This window comes from Carcharodon carcharias, chromosome 5 (genome assembly GCF_017639515.1).
Source record: "Carcharodon carcharias isolate sCarCar2 chromosome 5, sCarCar2.pri, whole genome shotgun sequence".
In the NCBI taxonomy this organism is placed as follows: domain Eukaryota; kingdom Metazoa; phylum Chordata; class Chondrichthyes; order Lamniformes; family Lamnidae; genus Carcharodon; species Carcharodon carcharias.
In genome coordinates this window covers 62,194,275-62,211,064 of record NC_054471.1, presented here as the reverse complement: position 1 = coordinate 62,211,064, position 16,790 = coordinate 62,194,275, and the positions used below count along the sequence as shown (strand labels likewise).

The window sequence follows — 16,790 nt, the reverse complement described above, 5'->3', positions numbered from 1 at the left end:
AGGTTAAGTAAGTAGGCAAAAAATTGGCAGATGGAGAATGAATTGAAAAAATGAGATTGTCCACTTTGGCGGATAGAAAACAGAATACTGACCCGTAACCCAATTTCCAGGGCATCATACCCAAGAGGTCCCCCAGATGATGTGCTGGGGTACCCCTATGAAATTTCCCACATAAGGACTACACAGCAATTGACAGGGGAGTTCAAATTTCCGATGGTCAATTACCCTGCACTGGGAACCATCCCATACTCCAATTTAAGTTTGAGACTTTGGATGGTTCCGACTATATTATCAAAATAGTTACCCAGGAAAAGTTAGAAGAATGAAAACCAATTCCACCTCCTGGGTAACCATAGTACTGACCACACCACACCCAACCTCAACCCACCCTCCTGACATCCCACAGGACACCCCAACTACCCTCCCAACACCCCACAGGACACCCCTTCACCTCCTGACTACCTTCCGACCTCCCAACTACCCCCAACCCCCTGACTACCTCCCCAACCACACGATTACCCTTCCCACCTCTGGACCAACCCACCCAACTAATCCTCTCGCCACACCAACTACCCCTCACCCTGCCCCCCAAATACCTCCCGACCCCACTCAACTATCCCTCCAACCCTCCCAACCACCTGACTAACCCCACCCACCCCTCTAACAACCAGCTTCCCTCCTAAATCCCCGACTACCCCCACACTCCCGCTACACTTCCAAACCCCCTTAGTTGAAGGGTCTATCGCGAGGGGACACAAGTTCAAGGTGAGAGGCAGGAGGTTTAGGGGGGATGTGAGGAAAAACCTTTTTATCCAGACGGTGGTGATGGTCTGGAATGAGCTGCCTGGGAGGGTGGTGGAGGTGGATTGCGTCACATCCTTTAAGAAGTACCTGGATGAGCACTTGGCACGTCATAACATTCAAGGCTATGGGCCAAGTGCTGGTAGATGGGATTAGTTAGGTAGGTCAGGTGTTTCTCACATGTTGGTGCAGACTCGATGGGCAGAAGGGCCTCTTCTGCACTCTGTGACACTCTCCAGCCCACCCCCCCACTGCCCTTCTGACCCCCCTCCCCGCCAACCGACTACTGTCCCTACCACCACCCCCACAACTCTCCTGACCCCGTAACTCCACCCCCCCACACACACACACACACACACACACACACACACACACACACACACACACACACACACACACACACACACACACACACACACACACACACACACACACACACACACACACACACACACACACACACACACACACACACACACACACACACACACACACACACACACACACACACACACACACACACACACACACACACACACACACACACAATCCTACCCTCCCAAGCCCCAACGTCCCCAACTAAACCCTGGCCACTTGACACACTCCCATCGATCACCTGACACCACTCCTCAACCCCACCCCACCACCACCTACCCCCCACCCCCCAACTAACCACCTGAACTCCCAGCTTACACATACATTTTTCCCTGGCTTCTCAAAGTGCCTGGGACCTTTAAGCTAAACTGCCTTACGGCAGCTAGTGCTGTAGAAAGCGGGCATAGCTTCCTTTCATCTGACTCCTGGACTGGAGGCCTCAGGAACCCGCTGCATTTTGCTCACCCAGCCCAAGTCAGAAAGTCAGGTCAAGCAGCTGCAGCTCCCAACTAAGGTAAGAAAAAAGCTCAATGGGGCAATTTGACTGTGACTGTCACTCCTCAGAAGTTCTGGTCCATTATTTAAGTGGAGAGAGACTGCAGAATCCTGCAGTACGGGGGATCTGGGTCCCTTGTACATGAATCACCAAAAGTTAGTAGGTACAGCAAATAATCAGGAAGGCAAATGGAATTTTGGCCTTTATTGCAAAGAGGATCGAGTAGAAAAGTAGAGTATTCTTGCTACAACTTTACAGGGCATTGGTGAGTCCACACCTGGAGTAGTGTGTAGAGTTTGTCTCCTTAGTTAAGGACGGCTTTACTTGCATCGGAAACAACTCAGAGAATGTTCACTGGGCTAATTCCAGGGATGCAATGGTTGTCTTATGAGCAAAGGTTGGGCCTATGCTCATTGTGACTTAGAAGAATGAGAGGTAATCTTATTTAAACATTTAAGATCCTGAGGGGGCTTGACAAGGAGGGTGTTTCCTCTTGTGGGGGAATCTAGAACTGGGGGGCATAATTTAAAGGTAAAGGATCTCTCATTTAAGATGGCAGTGAGGAGGAATTTCTTCTCTGAGAAGGCTGTAAGACTTTGGAATTCTCTTCTACAGATAGCACTGGAGGTGGGGCATTGAATATATTCAAATCCTGAGTTAGACAGATTTTTGATCTATGTCATGCCCAGGGAAGGCTTGTCATATTCATAACATTTAAGACACAAACTCTATTCAATGTGGACTCTGTATTTTTAAAATGAAAGACACGAAACATGGAATAATTGACACTGTACTCTCCCAAAATAACTGCCAGAAAGTCAGGTCAACTACTGTTTGTGGTTTCTAGACAAGCAAGGATAAACCCATGTCTGAACCTGCTTCTGGAAAGTCATTAAACTGTAAATATCCATGGCTGGAGGACCCTCCCTTGAAAAAACACTGAAAATACAGTGTTGGCGAACTCGAAAATTAATAAAACGAGTTGTGAAGAAACCAGTTTATCACAAGGTGTGAATGACCACCATTCATCTTCCATTGTGTAGCAAGGCTTCTAAATTCCAATCATTAATGTGGACAATAGAAGTAAAGATCATGTGGTCACATGATCGAAAGAGACTCCAGATAACATATCTCATTATCGCAAGGGCCAAGCGCAAGTCCGTCCGGAAACAAACAGGACACAAGAGGGACCGTCCTCCAACAAGTAGAAAGAAATCCTGCCTAATACAACAGGCAACCCAGGCAGTGAGAGAGGGGTTAATTTGTCTTCACCTCAAAGATTCATGTTTACAGAAACTAGCCAAAACACCGCTTTCTACACCCAGCTTTCAACCTCCATTCTTAGTCTTCAAGGAACCACGAAAGAAAACCCACCAGGCCTGCAATGCTTGCATCTTAAAGGACTAATTTAACACATGATTTGCTTCCTGCTATTCTGCTAACCTAAGTGCATGCTTTGATTCTAGAAATTTTGATTTAAACTTACCAGAAAGCATGTTTCATGTCTTTCATTAAAAATCACAGCATTAAAAGGGGTTTAAAAAACTCCTTCTGAAAAGATTAAAAAGGGAAACCAACCCACATGAAAATAAAATATTTAATCTTTTAATAAGCAATTTAAATTGCTTGACGTTTGATAGTTACAATTAATAGCACCAGCAATCTTAACATTTCATTCCAGAAGGTTCAGCTTCTGAACAAATAATATTTTTCAACAGTTTTCTTCACTTCTCCCTGAATATGCTGACTCCCAAAGCCTCACCCAAATAATCTTTCTTTCCCTGTGGGCCTAAATAATAGTAGTCAAATATGAAACTGGTATAGGAGATGGACCCTGCTCAGTTGAGTCCCTAATAAAGATCTACATGAATCTACTCTTCAGTCGCCCCAGTTACTTTTTAATTCTCCCTTGCTCAAGCTGCTTAGGAAACTGACCTAACCTTATCACCACTTGAGTGAGATCAGTTAACTTAACAGAAAACAAGGATTATACCAGAGACATTCTCAATTTACTAGCTCAAGCTCACACGAGATAGTACATTTGAAGGTTAGGCGGTGAGGAGATAAGCGGGGCAGGGGTGCACGGTCAGAGGATTGTGTAGTATTTTAATTGTACAAAACAACAATATACTGAACAAGTTTCAGTCTATTGTAGACACAGGAAAACAACCATGCCACTGGCAGTCATTTTGGATTTCCTTCCATCAGCTTCAGTTCCTCTTCTGATACATTTTAAAAAAAAGCTGATGATCAAAAGCTCATGACCAACAGAAGAAATTCAAATTTGCTGAAGTCATGAGAAGTTCACCAGTCCTCTTATATTCAGTATCAAGGATCTAAGCTGTCATAAAAAAAAGATAGGGGTCAAGAAATTAAATCTGGGGGTGAACCATTTCAAGGATGCGCATCTGACTAACAGCAGAGGACACAAAAATAGCATTGGCGGATACTTTTCCTGACCAGGAAATTAATGCAGATTCAAAAGTGAAAAAGATTTTAAAAGGGTTTTTAAAACTAGGAAGCGGTTTTGTCAGAATAAAATGCAAGTAACACTAATATCCACCTGAAATTTCATCCAATAAACCAGATGAGAAAAGGAAGTGAAATTTGGAAAACAGAAAAAGATGAGTAGCAGAACAATATCCACATTATCACAGTCAGAAGGAAGCATTACAATTATTTTCATAACTGATTGTCACTATATGCCTATGGTTTAAGTCAACTTCTTCCAATTCTGAAGGAGCAAAGTTTTAATTGCAGATGGCTTTAATACGGTATAACCTCAAATTGCAAAATGACAGCAATAACAAGTTAACATTTACATGAAATTTGACAGTAATTGGCCACGTTGATTGCACAATAGTTATTATACTCAAAATCTGATTTCAGAAAACTTGTTGATAGGTCAACATGAATATTTATTCTATATCTGTGCGCACTTCAAATACTGTACTGAATCCATGAAAATGATGTTTTTTTGAAGTTGTTATATCAGCTATCATCAGATGAAAGGAAAATGATACAAAGCAATTGCAGATTTTTTTTTCTCCACAATGTGTTGCCAGAATAATTAAATCACTATCTTGAACATAATATGGAACTGTAGAATTTACTATGTGAACTGTACACATTCTTCTATAAGAACAAGGGCAGTAGATCCATCAGAACAGCCCCGCTGAGTCAAAAAGCCAGAACATCCTTCCTAACAGCACTGTGGGTGTATCCACAGCACATAATCTGCAGTAGTTCAAGACGGCCATCTTCTTAAGAGCAATTGGATAGTCATCCAGTTGCAGAATGAGAAAGACAAACCTGTGCAACTCGTATGATCTTTTACAGCAGTGACCACAAAATGATCGCACACTTGAACAACATTTGAATTTGTGTCTCATCAGATTGGTCACATAACAAATGCACAAGTAACTTAATACAATGAGTGGAGACTATTACAGAATCTATTATAAGCCTTCAGAATTATTCCATGTACAGCATGCATTCAAAAACTAATATAAAAAAGTTAAGTAAATGAGTTTCAATACAAGAGATGAGTTTATTGATAAAAAAAAATTTCAATGTAGCTGAGGGCAGTTAAATTCCCATTTGGTACTCTCATATCACCGACATTTATTGTTATACTAACTTCAAGAAATAAGGGAGACCATCAAACTCTGAAGATAATGCACAGAAGATGGCTAAAAGTGAAACTTACAGAAGTATATTAGATGGAAAACAGTGTACAAAGGCAAATCCATGACAATTCCAATTTTTTCTGTGGCAATGGAACAAAGGGCATGTATTACACTAGTAAAATCACATGTTTAAGACTAATGTCAAACAATTTTTCAGAGCAAACAACACATAAGGCATTTCAAATTAAAGGATTCAATGAGCCCTGGCAGAATTGAAGTAAATGACGATTAAGACGGAATGCTTGCACATTGCAAGACCTAAATCTCTCCGGGCTTGGACTGGTAAGTGACAAATAACATTCATGGCACACAAGTGCCAGGGAATGATCATTCCCATTGAGATTCAATGGCATCATCCTTGTTGGGATCCCACCATCAACATTCAGGGCACCTGCATCGATCAGAAACTCGAGCAAATGTAAAAACGCAGTGGCTACTAAAGCAAATCAGAGGCTGAGCAGTCTGCAGATAACTCACCTGCTGACTCGCCAAAACCTCTCCACCACCTACATGGTACAAGCCAGGAATGAAATGGAATACATTCTGGTATCCTGGATGGATGAACCTAAAACACTTGATAAGCTCAACACAGCTTGATCAGCACTTCTCCACTGCTTTCCTCCGATTCTGGCTTCTTGCTCATCCGTGATTCCTTCACCCCACCAATGAAGGTTGTGCCACAGTTATCTGACACAAGGTTCTGTAATTTCATCCCCAAATTTTTCTGTGTCTCCACCTCATGGAGTCACTGACAGCTCAAAGGAAGGTCATTTGGCCCATCAAGTCCAGATTGGCTGTCCCCTAGTCCTCATACTATTAGCTAATGGGAACAGCTTTTTCTTGTCTACCTTACCTAAAACTGTCATAATTTTGTATACTTCTATCAAATCTCCCTTCAAACTCTTTGCTCCAAAAAGACCAACTCGAGTTTACAACATAACCTTGTAACTACAATCCCCTATCCGGAACTATTCTGGTAAATCCCTTCTGCACTGTCTCAAGGACCCTCTCATCCTTACTAAAGTGTGGTGACAAAGCCTGGACATAATGCTCTAGTTGGGGCCTAGCCAGAGCTTTATAAAGGTTCAGCTTAACTTCTCTGCTTTTGTGCTCAATGCCTCTATTTATGAAGCACAAGGATCCCATATGCTTTTCTAACCACTTCTCAGTTTGTCCTGTCACCTTCAAAGATCGATGCACATGCGCCCCAGGTTCTCCTGTTCCTGCATACTCTTTAGAACTGTGCCATTAGACCACATTGCCTCTCCCTATCCTTTCTGCCAAAATATATAACCTCATATATTATATTAAATTCCATCTGCCACTTGTCTGCCTTTCCTCTTTTAAGATGTAAAAATCACCTGGTTACCCATCCTAATAGTGAACTATCTCAAAACCTTCAGTAACACAACTTCAGACTAGCAACTAATCAGTGTCCAAATACAGCCAGGGATCGAATTTCCCATCAGGTTTTCATTCCCACAACCGACCAGGAATTCAGCACAGCATGTTGATACTTCTAAAATCATGTGGCACAGTGTTGCTTACAGAATTATACCCATTTTAAGAACAGCATTCCTCAGTTTTTCATTGGAACACAACTTTAAAAATATTGGATATCATCTGTTAGGAACAAAGAACTGTTACTGAGATTTTCCTTCAACCTAAAGCTCGCTCCGACAAAGGATAGCAAATCTGCTGCAACTATTTTGGTAGCACTTGCACGTATTGGAACTGTCCCCATTTTTCTTGGCAGCAATGTTTCCATTTATTTTTTTTCAAATGAAATGCTTCAAGAAATAACGATCTGGTATAAGTAGTACAAAGGCATAATTGTATGCCAAGTTTGGCATACAAAATACAATACTGACCATCATTTTCCTCAATGTATAAATAGAACCTCACTCAGTCTCTTCTTCAGTTCAGTTCCATCCTCCACTAAATCAGGAGTTTTAATGTTAATGAAAGAATGAGTTAGACAGCACTAAGGCTGGTTATCCTCATTAATGGCCAAATTTAATGCAGATTTTTGGTGGTAGTTTTCTGATCTATGGTTAAATGGAATATAAATATAGCTTCTAAAATTTCAACAATCCATCAGTTACTTGATCATAATGCTCATTTGGAGAGTCGGTGCAGACACAATGGGTCGAACGCCCTCCTTCTGTGTCACTAAAATTCTATGATCCTGTGAATAATTATTTGGAATTTACCCGTCATACAGCGCAGATCCTCTGATGTCCAACAAATTAATTTTGCCAAGCTCTGCATACACTTACACATTTACAATAATTACACCAGATCATTATTCATTTAAGCATTTGATTTGAAGAAATTAAGAAAAAAATCCTGACAAGAGAAACAATGGCAGTTTCAAATACAAGTAATACTAGAGTAATTGAATTGGATTGGGTAACACTTCTAAGTTCTGATTTATTTTATGCATGCAACAGAAAGTTTTTTTTTACTGAACAAACCATTGATCAACATCATCATTTACTAAATCCAATGCAGGAATTGCTCATTGGTGGTCTTTAACGAAACTACCACAGTATACTAAGGGACTTATTTCTACTGTCGCTCCTACAACAGTGTCTGACTGGAAACATTAAAATAACATCAGAGACTGCACAAAATTGCTATTATAATCCAAGGCAATATAGCAGACTCCTTTTAAATGCTTTACCAGCCAGCGGGGATGTTGCAGAATGCTTCAATGCAGCATGAAGTTCATCTTTCTAAATATTATTTCTGCAATTCCCACTTTTATTATCAAAAGAGTATGTTTATGTAACCAAATCCATTATGATGTATGCACATCTATGATCCCAAGTGTGAAGGGAGCAAATTTATTACCTAACTGCAATGGGTAAAAGTCTCTTTTATCTATGACCCAATTAAAACAAATATTAATTGTCTCTTTCTCAAACTTCATTCCTATTTTTTTGATACCAATATGCAATCTCGTCAGAACAACACAATATACAGCACAGAAGCAGGTTATTCAGCACAACTTGTCAATGCCAATGCTTATGCTCCACACAAGCCTCCTCTAATTCAACTTCATCTTACCATATCACCAAATCTTTCTTTCTCCCAAATGAACCTGCCTAGCTTCGCTTTAAATACACCTATGCTTTGTGCCTATGGCAAAGTCCACATTCTAACCACTCTCTGGGTGAAGACATTTCTCCTGAATTTCTTATTGGATCTATTGATGACCATCATATATTTATGACCTTTAGTTATGGACTCACTAAGTGCCAACGTGCTCTCTACGTTTACCCTACTGGCCTAACCCCACATGATATCAAGAAATGGATGAGCGCACTGAATACAGCAAAGGCTATGGGCCTTGACATAGCCTTTGTCACTTATGTCAGGACTGTAATGCTGAAGACTTATGCTCCAGAACTAGCCCCATTGCTAGTCAAGCTGCTCCGGTACAGCTAACATATTGCCTCTACCCAACAATTTGGAAAATTCCTCAGGTACGCCCTGCCCATATAAAGCAGGACAAATCCAATCAGTCAATTAACCTACTCTCAACATTACTCTAGTAAAGTCATGGAAGGATTAGAAAAATACAGATATATCAGAGGGTTGTGGGGCTGGGGGAGACTTAAGAGATGGGGAGAGGCAAGGCCATGAAGGGATCTGAAAACAATGATAAGAATTTTGAAATCAGGACATTGCTTGACCGGGAGCTAAGGTAGGTCAGAGAGCACAGTGGTGACGGGGAATTGGAATTGGTATGAATTAAGACACATGCAGCAGAGTTTATGGAGGGTAGAATGTGGGAGAACAGCCAAGAGTGCATGAGAAAACTCGAGCATGAATGAGGATTTCAGCCAGAGATGAGCTAAGACAGGGGCAAAATCTGGCAATGTTACTGAGGTGAAACTGGGTGGTCTTAGTGATGCCAGGCATACGAGGTCAGAAACAAACAAAATATTAATAGAAGCAGAGGCGGTAGAGGTAATGGATGGAGTGAAAATTGATAGGAAAGATGGGCTGGCAACACTGGTTACGCTTACAGTGGATAAGTCATCTAGTCCAGATGGCTTGCATTGCAGGTTGCTAAAGGAAGTGAGAGTGATCTCCAGAGCAAGGGTTTGCCACAATCTTTCATTCTTCCCTAGATACAAGGGAGGGGCCAGATGATTGGAGAGTGGCAAATGTAACATCATTATTCAAGAAAGGGTGCAAGGACATTCACAGAATCACAGAATTTTAATGGCACAGGAGGCGGCCAATTGACCCAGCGTGTTGGCACCAGCGCTGCAAATGAGAATTATGACATAGTGCCATTGCCCTGCCTTTTCCCTGTGCCTCTGCACATTGTTTCTATTCAAAAAATCATCTAATGCCTTCTTGAATGCCTTGGTTGAACCTGCCTCCACCACACTTCCAGGCAGTGCATTCCAGACCCAAACCACTCGTTGTGTGGAAAAGTTTTTTTTCAGTAACCACAGGCCAGTCAGTCATTCTTAGTAACTACAGGCCAGTCACTTTAACATCAGTGGCGGGTAAGGTTTTAGAAATAATAATCAGGGGGAAAAAAAATCAATTGGCGCTTGTAGAGGTTTGACTTAATTAAGGATAGCCAGCAGAATTTGTAAAAGGCGGTTCATATTTGACTAATCTAACTGAACCTTTTGATGAATTAACAGATAAAGTTGATGAAAGGAAATTGCAATAGATGTTGGTTGTATGAATATAAAGAAAGCCTATGACAAAGCACCACTAAAGAGGCTAATCAACAAAAGTGAGTCTCATGGAATAGAAGGGTCAGCGTCAGCTTGGATGAAAAATTGGCTAAAGGACAGAAAACAATGAGTCATGGAAAATGGCTGTTTTTCAGACTGCAGGATGGTAGATTAGGCTAGCAGAATGGGCAGACATGTGGGAGATAGAATTTAATACATATGAGCATACATAAAATATAAATTAGGAACAGGAGTAGGCCATTCAGCCCCTCGAGCCTGCTTGGCCATTCAAAAAGATCATGGCTGATCTGACTGTGGCCTCAATGTCAGTTTCCTGCCTATCTCCTATACCCTTCAATTCCTTTGTAGTCAAGAATCTAACTACCTCTGTCTTAAAAAATATTCAATGACACTTCCTCTCCCACTCTCTGTGGAAAATTGTTTTACAGATTCACAAACCTCAGAAAATAATTTCTGCTCATCTTCATCTTAAATAGAAGACCCCTTATCTTTAAACTGTGTCCCCTAGTTCTGGTCTCTCCCACAAGGGGAAACGTCCTCTCAGCATACACTCTGTCAAGTCTCTTCAAGATCTTGTTTGTTTCAATAAGATCACCTCTCAGTCTTCTAAGCTCTGAAATAGGCTCAACCTGGTCAATCCTCCCTCATAAGATAACCTCACCACCTTGCTTCTTATACATTTATGGATTTTCTTAAATAAGGAGACCAAAATTGTACACAGTGCTCGATATGTGGTCTTAAGATTGGCCAGAAAATTGACTTTTTTGGTCAGAAAAAAAAAATCAGAAGATTGGACAGGTTATAAAACAACAGCAAAGAATGGCTACAAGATTAATAATGAGGGAGAAAGTAGAATCTGATAGAAAGCTAGCTAGAGATATAAAAACTGATAGTAAGAGCTTCTACAGGTGTTTAAAAAAGGAAAAGAAATAGTAAAGGGAGGGTTGGACCTCTACAGTGTGTGTCTGGGGAATTAATAATGGAAAATATGGAAATGGCAGACGAATTGAACAGGTATTTTGCATCTGCCTTCACTGTAGAGGATACAAATGACATCCCAGTAATAATTGTGAATCAAGAGGTGAAAGGGACAGAGGAACTGAAAACTAAAATCACCAGGTACTGAATGGGATTTTTGCATGTGCATAAAAAGATAGAAACTTAGAAATTGGTTTTAAAAATAACAGCAGCTTCTTTAGCACTTGATCTATGCCCTTGCATCTTTCCACCATGCAATGCTTGAATTTAATTTTGGCCCATGCAACCTGAACATCAGATGCATGCATTTTGTTACTGTTTTAAATATATAGGGTCAAAGGCTTTTTAGTGTCAAAACAATTACATCATCAAAGCATAAATCAGCCAAAAAGCTTATTTTAGATCCCAATGTAAGAATATTGATGCCTGCATCTTTTTTTCACTGCATCTACAAGGAAAATGTGAAGGGTTCCAATCCCAGAATCAATTTAGAGACCCAGCAAAAAAACTGGTCTTCACTGTCATTAACTGCAAGTTGGGTTGTTAAGTTTTATACCTTAACATTTTCATTACAAAATGTTACACTGGAAACATATTTCCCTCAATTTAAAAAAGGGTCAATGCACCCAGATGTCTTCGCCACATTCCGCACACCTTACCCAACACTATCCCAACATTACCTAGACACCCTCTGTCAATTATGGTTGAGTTCACATGAAACCAGAAAACTTAATTGCTATGCTACTAATAATGCTTCACTCTAGGACTTATACTGTTCTGAAACAATCGTCCGATATCAGCATTATATGACAGTTAATACATAATATGGACAATTAGAAACCTAAGGAGAGAAGGCAGCTCCCTGAGCATCCCTATCCTCAATTGTGGCACAGCCCAGCATGGGTGCAAAAGACAAGGCTGAAGCATTCACAACAATCTTCAGCAATAAGTGCCAGTAGATGATCCATCTCTGCCCTCCTCCTGAGGTCCCCACAATTATAAATACCAGTCTTCAGCCAATTCAATTCACACCATGTAATATCAAAAACAAGTTGAGCACACAGGATATAGCAAAAAGCCTTGACAGCATCCCAGCTCTAGTGCTGAAGACTCGCATTCCAAGTTTCTCAACAATTCCAGTAAAACACGGGCATCTACCTGGCAAAGTGAAAAATTGCCCAGGTATGTTTCCTCCACGAAAAGCTCAAATCCAATCCTGTCAACTACCGCCCGATCAGCCTACTCTCGATCATAAGTAAAACGATGCAAGGTATCATCAACTGTACTATTAAGTGGCAATTACTGACAATAATTTGATTATCGATGCGCACTTTGGGTTCTTTCAGGACCAGTTGGCGCCAGGCTTTATTACAGCCTTGCTTTAAACATAGACACAAGAGTAAAATTCCGGGTGAGGGGAGGGTCAATGCCCTTGAAAGTAAATTAGTACTTCATCAAGTATGACATTAAGGAACCCTAGTAAAATTGGAATAAGAGGGAATGTTCTCCACTGGCTGGTGTCATATCTAGCACCAAAGATGGTTGCAGCTGTTGCAAGTCAATCACCTCTGCCTGAGGAAATCACAGCAGGTGTAGTTCAGGGCAGTGTCCTAGATGCAACCGTTTTCAGCTGCTTCATCAATAACCTTCCCTCCTCCATTGGGTCTGAAATGGGAATGGGAAATTAGGATGATTGCATATTGTTCAATTCCATTCATTGTTGCTCAGATAACAAAGCAGTCCATGCCCACATGCAGGATGACCTGGACAGCATTCAGGCTTGGGCTGGTAAATGGCAAGTAACATTTATACCACGGTGGTGCCAGCTAATGACCATCTCCAACAAGAAAGAATCTAACCATCCCCCTTTGACATTCAGCAGGATTACCTTCTCTGAATCCTCCACCATCAACATTCTGGGGATCATTATTGGGCACAAACTTAACTGGACCAACCACATAAATATTGCTGTTATAAAAGCAGGTCAGAGGCTAGGTATACTGCAGCGAATAACTCACCTACTCCTTAGTGTTTCCATCATCTACAAAGGCACAAGTCAGGAGTCTGATGGAATATTCTCCACTTGCCTGGATGAATGAAACTCCAATAACATTCAATAAACTCAACACCATCCAGGTCAAAGCAGCCCGCTTGATTAGCACCCTATTCGCCACCTTAAACATTCCCTCCCTCCAACACTGGTGCATCCTGTCTACACTGTGTACCATCTACAAGATGTGCTACAGCAACTTGCTGAGGCTTCTTCAACAGCATCTCCCAAGCCTAGGACTTGTAACTCCTAAAGAACAAGGATAGCAAATGCATGGGAATGCAACCATCTCCGTGTTCATCTCCAAGTCACATACCACCTTGACTTGGAAATATACTGCTTTGTCTTCAACATCACAAGAGTCAAAATTGTGGCTACACAGTGCAAGCAACAAACCCTCCAAAGGTCAGGGGTAGCCCACCTAGAAGCAAAGAAAATCATCTATACTTATACCATGAATGAAATCCTCAACAGAACCAGTGTACATTCATCATCCCCACTCCAACAAACTCCATTTCTCCATACTCTTCTAAAATTGAGCATTGTTTTGTGCTATGGGTCTACATCTATAAGTTGAAATAGCCAAAACTTACTTCAACCAGCTAATTTACAAAAATGAAAATCAAGTTGTCCTGGAATGCTCACCTTAACTCCAGGAATATGGGAAAAGAAAGCCTCAGGACTCTGAGAATGATAGAGCGATCCATGACCGACACATCCCCAAGGTGCTCGAATTGTTAAACTTCCACAGTCAAATAAGTTCCCAGAGCGATAGCGATACTTAGCAGCTTCATTAACAATCTGAAAATAAAATATCAGAACAAAGTGAAAATTATAGTTCAGTTTCAATACCATAGTAAATCTTCTCTAGAACGTGTTCCTACTTATACACGTGCAATATGGAAATAGGAGCCTTCCCACATTGAAATAGCTGAAAGATTCAATGCAGAATGTTGAGCAATTTACAAATTACCCGGTGCACGTTGGGTGAAAGCCCTTGATTTCCTATGAGAGAAACAAAAAAGCAGAGATAAAATAAAAGGTAACCTAAAGTAAATTTTAATTTTTATAAGCACATTACAAAAATATTACTTATTAGAAATGATCATTGCCCAATTTCTGCACCATTGTGCTACTGTTTCATAAATAACAGATATAGAAGAAAAGATTAGGGGAGAGAATGGGAGAAGTGTTGATAGGTTTCGCTCAGAAAATAACATTCTGAAATACAGTATATGAATAGTCTGACACATGACATATGGCAAGAGTATCACGCTTGAGAGCAAATGGTAACTGTGGACCTATGGTTCCCAAAGCTTTCCACCATTACGTTGTTCCTTGTGTTATATACAAGTCTGTAATAGATAAATTCATAGAAATTGATTGCTAAAATTAGTCAAAAACTCAATTATCATTTTATCACATGAATACCAGAATGGTAAAAGGCAAACTAGGTGGACCTTGGCATTTTTTCATCTAGCAATTTCTATGCTACAAATTAGGTTAGATAGAATACAAGTCTACAAAACAGGGGCAAAAAAAATGCATGGGAATGCAACCATGTCCTTGTTCCTCTCCAAGTCACATACCACCCTGTATGTACAGCAAGTTAGAAAAAAAATCAACATACATACTATGAATGTTATATAAATTGTTAAAGAAAAGATTGAGATAGATCAGAGGTTTTAGTAAATTGGTACTTAAAATGTCAAGTCATTGCAGAAAAGCAATCTACAAGGTGACAGTGCTTAACTATGTTCCCAAAACAGATTTGGAATCAGGGTAAAATAATGTTAGGCATTGAACCTAAGGAAAGATGCATTGGAAATTAAGGTGGTACAGCATGGATTCACCAGAATGATACAAAAGCTTAAAAAGGGTTAAATTATGAGGGCAGGCCACATTAATTTGATTGTATTTCCTCATGTTTAGAAGGTTGAGGGATGATATGATCATAGGGCCTAAAATGATAAATAATTTCAAATGGGGATGATCCAAATAAACTATTTCCTCTGGTGAGGGATTCTTGAACAAAGTGTCAAATTTTAAAATTAAAACCAGGATGTTTAGGGGATGAAACCAGAAAGCACTTTTTGGTAGGGGTTCCCCTTTCCCTCGAGACCCTCCCCACACTCAAGTTCGTGACGCCAGATTCAAAAGCGTGTGGTTTGAACAAAATGACCAGCAAGACAAGTTTCTTCTGATAATTCACAATTGCTTTATTGAATCACCCACAACCACACAGTACAAAACTTAAAATTTAAACAATCTATTCCCTGTACCCATCACAAAGTCACCACGACTCGGTTAAAACTCACAAAAACACAGGCTAAAAACCACATCCTGTCCTGAAACCTTAAGGGAAAAAAACCCCTCAGGCCAATATCATCAAGATATGGCTGAAATAAGTTACAAGGTACCGGCAAAAAAAACCCACCAGGTTTTCGCCCCAAACCTTCACAAAACCTCAGACCAATATTATTACAATGTGGCTGAAACTTACAATCCCCCAACACAGCTCGTCTGTCTGGTGTTGATTGTAGGCCTGAGTCAAGGTGACCAAATTCAACCCTTCTTCCCTCTGCAGCCCAAAAACTTCAGGCCAGTGTCACCATGACATGGCTGAAAACACTTACAATCCCCAACACAGCTGGTCTTTCCAGTGAGAACTGTAGGTCCACGAGCCAGGTTGACCCTTCCTGAACCTCCTTTTTGACTACAGTCCCAGATGCTCAGATCTGCTCTACTTTTATAATAATTTAACTCAGACATGTCAAAACATATTTCTTGTTGTTCCATGTCCATCAGTTGATTCCACACAAGTCCAAACAAATGTGATCAGCTGCTGCTGGTTGAAACAATACAGGGTTTTCCATGGCAAATGTATCCAGGCGAATATTATCAGTTCTCATTGTATGAGCAATTCTCCTGCTGTTTGAGGTGGCACAGTAACAGCACCTGGCTCCCAAGTTAATTAGGGTTTGAATGACCCCTATTGCAGTATTATTGTCTATGGTGGTTGAATAATTCCTTGAGTGTATTGTATTGATGATACGTCCTTTGTGCTATTGTATTGGGTAATCAGGCTTTCTTGATCATGTTATTCAATGTCCAAACATTTTGATAAGTCAGTGTGTTTTCATTAAATGTCCAAATTAACCCCTTGCTGCCCAACCCTGTACTGCTGACTGCAGTTTATCTTTTTTTGAAATTTCTAGTTCCAGTCAGGAGGTCAAAACGTCCGCGTGCTTGAAATTATGTACCATAAATTTCCCAGTTGCAGGGGATTTCAATCCTACATTTTCCACACAGTGGAAAGCTGGAACTTGCTCTGCAACTGTGGGTGCTAGATCAATAAACATTTTCAAAACTGAGATCACTAGTGTTTTTTTTTTTTTACACACAAGTTCATGATATGTTTACCTTGGGATCGATGGCTTCCTTATTGTTGTACATTATAGCTGCTTCTCTGCTGCCCTCTCTGTTGTGGTGGTGTAAATCAAATTTGTTCAGCAATCACTGGTTGCAGTGAGTCCACATGATAAGTTTTTCTCAACGTAGTTCACAAAAGAAAGATGGCAACAAAGCTGGGATGGAATTTTTCTTCCATTTCATTTGAGAAATTGAGGACTAAAGACCATTGCGACACAAATTGAGGATTAAAGAGCATT

At 40.5% G+C, this 16,790-nt stretch overlaps 1 protein-coding gene across 5 annotated transcripts in view; it reads right to left on the bottom strand.

Annotated features, from left to right (window-relative positions):
• The window catches only part of bckdhb (branched chain keto acid dehydrogenase E1 subunit beta), a 358,392-nt gene that overhangs the window by 275,839 nt on the left and 65,763 nt on the right, over positions 1-16,790 (bottom strand). For all 5 annotated transcript variants that reach the window (XR_005943144.1, XR_005943143.1, XM_041188861.1 and 2 more), the window contains one exon: positions 13,765-13,920. Coding sequence is in view for 3 of the 5 variants with exons in the window: in XM_041188861.1 (XP_041044795.1) it covers positions 13,765-13,920 (156 nt within the window). In the remaining 2 variants the exon portion in view is untranslated. The remainder of the gene's footprint in view (positions 1-13,764; positions 13,921-16,790) is intronic.